The sequence below is a fragment of the Monomorium pharaonis genome, chromosome 1 (assembly GCF_013373865.1).
Source record: "Monomorium pharaonis isolate MP-MQ-018 chromosome 1, ASM1337386v2, whole genome shotgun sequence".
Classification (NCBI taxonomy): Eukaryota; Metazoa; Arthropoda; class Insecta; order Hymenoptera; family Formicidae; genus Monomorium; species Monomorium pharaonis.
In genome coordinates, this window is record NC_050467.1 from 19,378,044 (window position 1) to 19,390,063 (window position 12,020).

General features: G+C 29.8%; 1 protein-coding gene across 1 annotated transcript; it reads left to right on the forward strand.

Annotated features, from left to right (window-relative positions):
- Nucleotides 1–7,810: 7,810 nt before the first annotated feature.
- Nucleotides 7,811–10,105, forward strand: LOC105833554 (telomere length and silencing protein 1 homolog). Its single transcript, XM_036286723.1, is given in 11 exon segments — nucleotides 7,811–7,953; nucleotides 8,196–8,405; nucleotides 8,408–8,450; nucleotides 8,526–8,584; nucleotides 8,587–8,633; nucleotides 8,714–8,742; nucleotides 8,744–8,854; nucleotides 9,000–9,218; nucleotides 9,412–9,539; nucleotides 9,941–9,993; nucleotides 9,995–10,105. Coding segments are annotated over 10 exon segments (876 nt in total). The 5' UTR covers nucleotides 7,811–7,953; nucleotides 8,196–8,329.
- Nucleotides 10,106–12,020: the final 1,915 nt, after the last annotated feature.

The following is a 12,020-nucleotide window of genomic DNA, read 5'->3' on the forward strand; positions in this document are numbered from 1 at the left end:
TCTACAACGATCTACTATATCTGTACGTTTCAAAAACAGAAATCTTCAACTAGATAATTGCAGCAAAGAGAAAATTAGTTGATAAAGCCAAAAATTTAATGTTTCAAAGTTGCATAAAACAACAAAATATTAAACCAACAGAAAACGTAAAGGAAATACCAACCAAAAAATAATAGGTAAAATTAGAATTGAAGAACAAAATAATAAAATTATATTACATTAATGTAATATTTTCAGATTTATTCTTAAATGATTCCTATGTATGATGGTTAAACATAAGAAACAATCTTTAGGAAGAAGTTTTTATCCATTGGAAAAATATCTATTAATTGAGACAAGAATCAGAAGCTATCACTGCACATTTTATCAAAAAATGGTCTATTTTAAATCGATCTAATGTTGACATTCTGGTAAGATAATAATTATTAAAATTCTGATTTCTCTCCCTCAAAGTTGCTGATAATATATTTTATAACAAATAAATTATAATTTTGAACAGCTGTTTTCAAATCGTTCTTGTAATCTGTACAATTATTAGAATTTATTTTTCATGACAGAGTCAATTACAAAAAAGTACTCGTAACAAAGAAAACATACAAATTGACATTGAAGATTTAAACTCACTTTCCGAAAGTGAATACATACTATATACATATATTAAACCAAATAAAAAATATATAATGATACTTTTGTACTGTAACGTTTACATTGTAACGAAAAAAAATGTTCCGTTAATATTGATCTATTTCTCAATGTCATTACGAAAATTTATTCTTTAATTTTTTTATATATTCGATTTTTTACTGTTACTAGACCACAACATTGCGCGCGCTTCGCGCGCGCCACTTAGCATTTTTATATTGAACATTGCACTTTTTTTTCTTCTGTAATATTACTCTCACACACTTTATCATATTTAATGCCCTTCTCTATCTCACGCTCTTTCTCCCACTCTCTAAATTATTAATTATAATATTAATGATATTAATTATATTATTTTCATATTGTTCAATATTACTCTTACACTTTACTTTCTTATTTAATGCTCTTCTTTATCTCTCACGCTCTCCCACTCTCCTCCCTCCACCCCTCTCTCACTCACTAAACACAAATTAGTGATTATATTATATTTTCTTGTTTCTTAATATCACTCTTACATACTTTATCTCCATACTTAATCCCCTTTAAATAAATTAAAAATTATAATATATTATATGTAATGTTACCTGTTAATTTTCAATCAATTTTCAAAACTTTCACTTTCTGGCGAACTCTTTAGAAAATTATTGTACGCGTCCGGAACTATAGGAAAACTGTGTTAAAATAAATAGAATTCTCGATATTCGATTAGCATTTCCCGTCAACCCTCAAAATTCAAGTTTTCCGGAAAATATAAATGTTTAAAAAATGTTTTAATTAATTATATCACCTGAATTCTATAGCAAATTATTGTACGCGTCCGGAACTATGTGAGAATTACGTTAAAATAAATAGATCAGTCGATATTTGATTAGCATTTCAGGTCTAGCTTTAAAAATTCAAGTTTTCCGGGCAAAATAATTGTTTAAAAAATGTTTTTATTAATTATAACACCGTAACTTTCCAAAAACTATTGTACGCGTCCAGAACTATATGAAAACTGCGTTAAAATAAATAGAACTGTTGATATTCGATTTGCATTTCACGTCTAGCCCTCAAAATTCAAGTTTTTCGGGCAAAATAATTGTTTAAAAGATGTTTTAATTAATTATATTACCAAAACTCTTTAGAAAATTATTGTACGCGTCTGAAACTATATGAGAACTGCGTTAAAATAAATAAAACTGTCGATATTCGATTAGCATTTCACGTCTAGTCCTCAAAAATCAAGTTTTCCAGGAAAAATAACTGTTTAAACAATGTTTTAATTCATTAAAACACCGTATCTTTTTAAAAAACTATTGTACGCGTCCAAAACTATATGAAAAATGCGTTTAAATAAATAGAACTGTTGATATTCGATTAGCATTTCACGTCTAGCTCTCAAAATTCAAGTTTTTCGGGTGAAATAATTGTTTAAAAAATGTTTTAATTAATTATATTACCGGAACTCTTTAGAAACTTATTGTACGCGTCCGGAACTATATGAAAATTGCGTTAAAATAAATAGAACTGTAGATATTTGAACAGCATCTCACCTTTAGCCCTCAAAAGTCAAGTTTTTCGGGCAAAATAATTGTTTAAAAAATGTTTTAATTAATTATAACACCGTAACTTTTTAAAAAACTCTTGTAGGCGTCCAGAACTATATGAGAATTACGTTAAAATACATAGATCTGTCGATATTCGATTAGAGTTTCAGGCCTAGCCCTAAAATACAAGTTTTTCAAGCAAAATAATTGTTTAAAAATTGTTCTAATTAATTATTTCACCTGAACTTTATAAAAACATATTGTACGCGTCCCGAACTATATGAGAATTACGTTCAAATAAATAGATCTGTTGATATTCGATTAGCACTTGTCGTGTAGCCTTAGAAATTCAAGTTTTTCAAGCAAAATAATTGTTTAAAAAATGTCCTAATTAATTATATCACCGGAACTTTACAGAAACATATTGTACGCGTCCCGAACTATATGAGAATTACGTTAAAATAATTAGATCTGTCGATATTCGATTAGCACTTGTCGTGTAGCCTTAGAAATTCAAGTTTTTCAAGCATAATAATTGTTTAAAAAATGTTCTAATTAATTATATCACCGGAACTTTATAGAAACATATTGTACGCGTCCCGAACTATATGAGAATTACGTTAAAATAATTAGATCTGTCGATATTCGATTAGCACTTGTCGTGTAGCCTTACAAATTCAAGTTTTTCAAGCATAATAATTGTTTAAAAAATGTTCTAATTAATTATATCACCGGAACTTTATAGAAACATATTGTACGCGTCCCGAACTATATGAGGATTACGTTAAAATAAATAGATCTGTCGATATTCAAATAGCACTTGACGTGTAGCCTTAGAAATTCAAGTTTTTCGAGAAAAATAATTGTTTAAAAAATGTTCTAATTAATTATATCACCGGAACTTTACAGAAACATATTGTACGCGTCCCGAACTATATGAGAATTACGTTAAAATAATTAGATCTGTCGATATTCGATTAGCACTTGTCGTGTAGCCTTAGAAATTCAAGTTTTTCAAGCATAATAATTGTTTAAAAAATGTTTTAGTTAATTATATCACCTGAACTTTATAGAAACATATTGTAAGCGTTCCGAACTATATGAGAATTACGTTAAAATAAATAGATCTGTCGATATTCGATTAGCACTTGTCGTGTAGCCTCAAAAATTCAAGTTTTTCGGGCAAAATAATTGTTTAAAAAATGTTCTAATTAATTATATCACCGGAACTTTATAGAAACATATTGTACGCGTCCCGAACTATATGAGAATTACGTTAAAATAATTAGATCTGTCGATATTCGATTAGCACTTGTCGTGTAGCCTTAGAAATTCAAGTTTTTCAAGCAAAATAATTGTTTAAAAAATGTTCTAATTAATTATATCACCGGAACTTTACAGAAACATATTGTACGCGTCCCGAACTATATGAGAATTACGTTAAAATAATTAGATCTGTCGATATTCGATTAGCACTTGTCGTGTAGCCTTAGAAATTCAAGTTTTTCAAGCATAATAATTGTTTAAAAAATGTTTTAGTTAATTATATCACCTGAACTTTATAGAAACATATTGTAAGCGTTCCGAACTATATGAGAATTACGTTAAAATAAATAGATCTGTCGATATTCGATTAGCACTTGTCGTGTAGCCTCAAAAATTCAAGTTTTTCGGGCAAAATAATTGTTTAAAAAATGTTCTAATTAATTATATCACCGGAACTTTATAGAAACATATTGTACGCGTCCCGAACTATATGAGAATTACGTTAAAATAATTAGATCTGTCGATATTCGATTAGCACTTGTCGTGTAGCCTTAGAAATTCAAGTTTTTCAAGCATAATAATTGTTTAAAAAATGTTCTAATTAATTATATCACCGGAACTTTATAGAAACATATTGTACGCGTCCCGAACTATATGAGAATTACGTTAAAATAAATAGATCTGTCGATATTCAAATAGCACTTGACGTGTAGCCTTAGAAATTCAAGTTTTTCGGACAAAATAATTGTTTAAAAAATGTTCTAACTAATTATATCACCTGAACTTTATAGAAACATATTGTACGCGTCCCGAACTATATGAGAATTACGTTAAAATAATTAGATCTGTCGATATTCGATTAGCACTTGTCGTGTAGCCATAAAAATTCAAGTTTTTCAAGCAAAATAATTGTTTAAAAAATGTTCTAATTAATTATATCACCGGAACTTTACAGAAACATATTGCACGCGTCCCGAACTATATGAGAATTACGTTAAAATAATTAGATCTGTCGATATTCGATTAGCACTTGTCGTGTAGCCTTAGAAATTCAAGTTTTTCAAGCATAATAATTGTTTAAAAAATGTTCTAATTAATTATATCACCGGAACTTTATAGAAACATATTGTACACGTCCCGAACTATATGAGAATTACGTTCAAATAAATAGATTTGTCGATATTCGATTAGCACTTGTCGTGTAACCTTAGAAATTCAAGTTTTTTGGGCAAAATAATTGTTTAAAAAATGTTTTAATTAATTATATCACCTGAACTTTGTAGAAACATATTGCACGCTTCCCGAACTATATGAGAATTAAGTTCAAATAAATAAATCTGTCGATATTCGATTAGCACTTGTCGTGTAGCCTTAGAAATTCAAGTTTTTCGGGCAAAATAATTGTTTAAAAAATGTTTTAATTAATTATATCACCTGAACTTTATAGAAACATATTGTAAGCGTCCCGAACTATATGAGAATTACGTTCAAATAAATAGATCTGTCGATATTCGATTAGCACTTGTCGTGTAGCCTTAGAAATTCAAGTTTTTCAAACAAAATAATTGTTTAAAAAATGTTTCAATTAATTATATCACCGGAACTTTACAGAAACATATTGTACGCGTCCCGAACTATATGAGAATTTCGTTAAAATAAATAGATCTGTCAATATTCGAATAGCACTTGACGTGTAGCCTTAGAAATTCAAGTTTTTCGGGCAAAAGAATTGTTTAAAAAATGTTTTAATTAATTATAACGCCGTAACTCTTTAAAAAACCATTATACGCGTACAGAACTATATGAAAACTGCGTTGAAATAGACATAATTGTCAATATTCGATTTGCATTTCACGTCTAGCCCAAAAATTCAAGTTTTTCGGGCAAAATAATTGTTTAAAAAATGTTCTAATTAATTATATCACCGGAACTTTATAGAAACATATTGTACGCGTCCCGAACTATATGTGAATTACGTTAAAATAAATAGATCTGTCGATATTCAAATAGCACTTGACGTGTAGCCTTAGAAATTCAAGTTTTTCGGGCAAAATAATTGTTTAAAAAATGTTCTAATTAATTATATCACCTGAACTTTATAGAAACATATTGTACGCGTCCCGAACTATATGAGAATTACGTTAAAATAATTAGATCTGTCGATATTTGAACAGCATCTCACCTTTAGCCCTCAAAAGTCAAGTTTTTCGGACAAAATAATTGTTTAAAAAATGTTTTAATTAATTATATCACTGGAACTCTTTAGAAAATTATTGGACGCGTCCGGAACTATATGAAAACTGCGTTAAAATAAATAAATCTGTCGATATTCAATTAGCACTTCACGTCCAGCTTTCAAAATTCAAGTTTTCCGGGCAAAATAATTTTTAAAAAAATGTTTTTATTAATTACAACACCATAATTTTTTTAAAAACTATTGACACACGTTTAATCGGCATCGCGGAAAAGCGACAACAATACTTCGAGAGATCGGATTTTTTCTAACGAAAGATAGTGACTGTCAATTTTGGTTTATTTTAGTTAAAATTGATAAATTATAACAACTCAGGCCATTCCCAATTGCTGTTTATCATGGCTATAATAAGCTTAATAACAGTAATGTTTTTTTAAAAAAATTTATTTAAAAAATAAAAAGTTTTTAAACAAAAAGTTTGCACTTAAATAATCGAGTTTTAAACATTAGTAAGATTCTTTGCGTTGCCTTTATGTGTGTAAAATTTTTAACTCTTATCATAGCTATACTAAATATTGGCCCGAAGTCTATTTACAAACAATGGAATGACTCAGAATTAAAGTCAAAACTACGAATAAATGAATTTTATTTACAAACTAATGAAGATTATCCCAAAAAGTCTATTTATGTGATTTAAAAATTGGACTTGTCACAAATGTTTTTTTAGACTATATGCATTTTGTGCTATTAGAAATTATGAAATGTTTGTTAAGTTTTTCTATTAAAGGCATTCACAAAACTCATCTAATAAAAAAAATATTGATGCAATTAATAAAAAACTGAAATTAATATGTAAATCAACTCGTTATAAGTTTGGAAGAAAACCTAGACTAATAACAGAATATGACAGATGGAAAACGGTTAAATTTAAACCTTTTTGTTATATTATAGTCCATGGATGATAAAACCATATTTTTAAAAACATTATTATCTGCATTTTCTATCTTTACATTGCGCAATTCGGATACTAATATGTTACGATTTAGTAACAAAATGTATTTAGGCAAATGAATTATTATAATATTTTGTAAAAGAATTTTGTTACTTATATAAATAAGAATTTATAAATCATAATGTTCATAATCTCATTCATTTAACAGAAGATGTAAAGAAATTTGATTCACTGGATAAATTTAGTTGTTTTCTGTTTGAAAGCTGTATGTATAAAATTAAAATGATGTTGAAAACATCAAATAAATCATTATCACAATTCATAAAAAGAATTAACAAATTTGATACATATTAATGTTATTTTAATGTTATAATAAACTACGATAGAGTTATAATTAAATAAAATCTTAGTATTAGTTTATGATTTACAAAATCTTAAATTATTTTTTGCTTACTGAGATGTGTACGTTACACTTACCAGTTATGATCTGCGATGCCGTTCTATACAGCGCCGGGTCGTTCCACCTCTGTCGAGTTCTGAAAATGAGAAAAAAATGCAATTAAGAATGGCGATAGAAGTTTCTTTCCTGCCCACAGTCAACTTCGTGGGCCATGATTAACATATCGCGATCTGCGTTCGAACGAATTGGATGTATACGCGTTCGAGCGATTTGCGACACAAATTTAACCTAATAAGACTTACCGATTAAATACTTGGCGATAGCACTTGTTCTAGCACTTGCGGCGGCGTGTCGTTCCACATTCGTTGCGTTCTGAAAATGACAGGTAAATATGGTTTAGAATGACCTGAGGCAGTTTCATTTATCGTGCGGATTAACTTCGCGCGGCGATTACACGTCGCGGAGCCGATACACCTCGGGATTGCTACTGATTGTCACGGATTCCGTGAGTGAAATAAAGAGAGAACGCTGTTAATATGGCGAAGGGGGTACCTTTCCCGCGCGATCGACTTTGGCACGGAATTATTGTCGCATGTTAGAATTGCCCGACCGTTCCACACGTCGCGATTTACGCTACGAGGAATACGCGTTCGAATGAAACGCAATACAAGCTAAATATGCGTCATATTTACCGATTATATGATTTGTGAATAAGACTCGATCGGGAGCTGATGTGTCCCGCGTCCCGTTCCGTTCCGGAAAGAAAGTGAACCCAGCGTCTCGTTCCGTTCCGGAAGGCATGTGAACCCCTAAAACAGAGAACTGTGTTAAGTTGGCTCGTGTCAGAGATGATCATCTCTAGCGCTAACTTCACGCGTCAAGATGAGTGCTTCTGCGATATATACCGTTTTGAACTTTGCGTTTTTCACACTAATAAAGCTAATTATGATTAATTCATGTTTCACAAATTGTAATTACTTTTACATAAAAATAAAAAGTATGCGTAAATTAAAATATGAGTCAAATCGATCTCCCACACCGATCGATAATTGATTCGATAGATTCGATATATATATTATGAAAACAATTATCATTAAATATTATATTATTAAATAAATTATTTTATCTATACATTAAATTTATATAAAATAACAGAAAAATATTGTTTTTTTTAATAAAAATGTATTTTTTTATTTACAATAATTTTTCCAGTCTGTTTTGGGAACATTGATTCCGTCGTGACGGAACTAACCTTCGGACGAAACTAACCTTGAAAATACCTCCCTGTTTTGATTTTACTTGGAAGGAGATATTGGGATATAGCAGGTTTAATTAATTAAGAAAGAATGGGGTGCGGAGACAACGAAACGCATAATATCTAGTTTAAAAAGAAGAAGAAGACGAAACTTTTAAGGAAACGCGAAGCTTCTCGAATGACAATGACAGCGAGGGAGAGAAAATGTCCAAGTTAGGATTGCACATTATTCTATTTTTAATTAATTGTGTAGTGTAGAACTTAGATTAAGAAGAAACTTATTTTAGGGAGAACGTCGAGGAAACAAAGATTATTCAGAAACTCCGCGAGAGACCGGCTGGCGTCGATATGTTGGTTTGGCGCTCGGAGAAAGCGTTGTATTCAATGTGTTGATGGTAAAATACTTATATGATATGTAATAAAAGTGAAATTCATGATAGATCAGAGAAGTAACGCGAGGTCTATATTAATTTAGTCGGATCCCTTTAATATGAAAATCGGAGAAAAATATGGCTGTGCTGAAGAATACAAAACATAAGCCGAGCGATGCCTACAACACTGCCATTGAAATGCAATTTAACATGGAGACCAATAAAGACGATGAGAATGAAGAAATGTATGTATGGCGAAGTTTACTTCTTTCTCTCTTACATTTAATATTGATATTCAATCAGCAATAAGAGAATATATATATTTTACTGGAATTATTACTTATTGCATTTGTATGTCTTGTATCCTTATATAACTATTCCTATTTACAGGGTCAAGTATACAGAAGAATAATTGTTGAAGCGCAAGAGTAAAAATAATAATGATGCAGCGAATAATACGAATAATGATAAGGGATCATATTGCTCACCAGAGGAAGCAGTGTTGCATGCAGTACTGGAACATTTGAGGCAAAGCTCGACCAATTGTAGCGAGGAAATGCTTTTGAATCAAATGTTATCTGATATTCCAGAACTCGATCTTGGCATAGAGTGAGTACATTTATATTATAATTATACAATAAATATTTTTAAAATGTTAAATGTATATTGCATGCAATTGTGTGGAAATAATTTGTCAAAGTTAAAGTAACATCAAATGATTCAACTTTATTTGTAATTGTACAGTTTTTAAAACATAAGTTTTATAATCAATATTTTCCTTGAAAGCACAATTAATTTTCAGTGCCAAAATTCAGAATATTGAAGCTACAGAGCAGGCAAAATTAAAACTTCTTTGGGACAGAAAAAAAGATGGGTCCTCACAGTTTGTTCCTACAAATATGGCTGTGAATTTCGTACAACACAACAGAGGTATGAATTTTCTTTTTCTTGTTATTTTTCATAGATAGGATCACTTTACCAGTCAATGAATGAATAGAAAAAATTTAATATATAATTACCACTTTCAAGGAAAAAAATGCTATTTTAATTAAATTTATATAAAATTTAAATTTAAAAATAATTGCAATTTATTATTTTGAGGTCTAATTATTTTAATATTTTTCTTGAAGTTATTTACTGGTAATTGTTCCGCAACTGGTGCAGTGATCCTATGTATACATGAAATACATATGATATAGTATTCCTAACTAATAAAAAATTTATTAACTATATTAACATTTACTATCTTTCTTATCACATTCTTTGTTTCTATACATTTACCTTCTTCATGTTAAATATAAAATTGTGAATGAAATTTATTGTAATTTTAGTCAACATAGAAGACTCAGATTTTCAAAAGTTGCAGCAGGAATCTGGCAACAAGAAAGAAATACACTACCAAAGAAGACATTCGAGAAAAACGAAAAGATAATGGAGAGAAGGTGACGGACGATTACCATTATGAGATATTTAAAGAGTAATTCAGACGATTTTGAATTAGGCTTGTATAATTAATTATATTATTATACTTTTTGAATTTATATAAGTGAATATTGATGATTTCTTATCTTAAATGTTTTTTTAATTGTAATTTAAATGTAAGAATCACGAAACAATAAAAAAAGAATCAAGGAACAATACAATATTACGATAATTTTATTTCTATTCGCATGTATCATCCATTGTTAGGCATCCATTAAGTATATGCATTCTGGTAAGCTTTGCTTTGTAACTTTTAACAATAGTCTTATTATCTCTTATTATAGTATATATAAGTCTATGGTCTTGCTTGTTTGCTTATTGTCATTTTTGATTGTAAATATTCAAATTTTTTTAAATGTGAATAGATATAAAGAAGAAAACAATGAAAAATTTGACTTACAATAGCTTAGCAAAACAAAAATTATCCTATTTTACTATTTTAGGTAAATAACTTTTATATGAATAAGTGGATCTAAAAAAACTTTTATACGTTCATTAGTTTTATTAATGTAGTAAAAAATTGTATTTAATGAGGTTCATACACAACTCTCTAGTCAAGTTAAATAAAATTTTTTATTAATTCTGAATTGAAACTTTTATATTATAGTAATTAAGATTTATTTCTGTATGGTTTACAATTTTTATAATAAATAGGTATATATTTTATTACAGATGGCTATAGTAATATACTTTTCTAATCAAATAGAAAATAAAAGGAATTTAATTTTTAAAATATTTGATAAATTTGACTTTCCATTGACATTAGGTAAAGACTTCGTGGGAGTAGTATAGTATAAAAAAAAATGGGTATAGGAAACAGACGCAAGTTAAACGAGAAATTTTTGAGGAGTGGTTTTGGCTGAGCAACAGGAATCAGGAATGTCAGACGAATTACATTGTTAACAGTAACTTAGTCAGACATCTTACATAATATGCATGATATGCATAATATGCATCTCTCATAATTTGCACTTTTATTTATTTTTTAACTTTGTTCTGTCGATTAATCAATTTGTTTTTTTTTGTCAACTTTTTTTTCATGTGGCTAAGGGGAGAGGCAACGTAGCCACAATGTCTCGGCCAATAAGTAGCACACAGGACGTGACAAAGATAATTTGTCTTGTCTTTAAGTTTGAATTTTTGCTTTTATAGAGCTTGTATTTCTACGAGATTGTATTTCTAGCTTGCATTTCTACCCTTTGGCCCAAACGGGGTTGTGGTACGGGCGCACACCACAGATCGATTTTATTGATAGTGTCGAAAAGTGGATGTGATACGTAGTTCTACAACTTCTACATCCACGTTGGCGCTGTTGCTGTATCCAACAGTAATTTGTAAATAAGTAGATATTTTGCTTCACGTGGTTTCTAACCTAAATCTGTTACGGGCTCAAGAACTTTTTTCATTGATGTTAACATTTATATTTGCATATGTGTCGGTAACGCAGAATAACTCATATAAATTTGAGTAAGTGTTTCGCAATTGGAATGGCTCAGCGATTAAGTAATAAAGCAAAGTTTAAATCATTTTTGACCGTGACGAGTAGCGCTGTCGCTCTGTTTGGTGGCATTTCTGTCTATCAGGGCAATGAAAGATTTTACAGGGACGTTGCTATACCTCTCGTGCAACTGATAGATCCAGAAATCGCCCACAAACTCGCAGTGAAGGTCTTGAAATATGGTCTCGTGCCGAAACAGAAAAAGGAAGATCCCAGCTTACTCCAGACCACTGTGTTCGGTTTGCACTTTAAAAATCCAATAGGCATGGCTGCAGGATTTGATAAACAAGGAGAGGCCGTGGAAGGATTGCACAAGATTGGTTTCAGTTTTGTAGAGATAGGTAAAAAGTCTATGCGCGACAATAGAAAGAGAGATTCCTATAATGTTCGATATAACAAGACAATAATTTTAAATTGTTCTCTTATAGGAT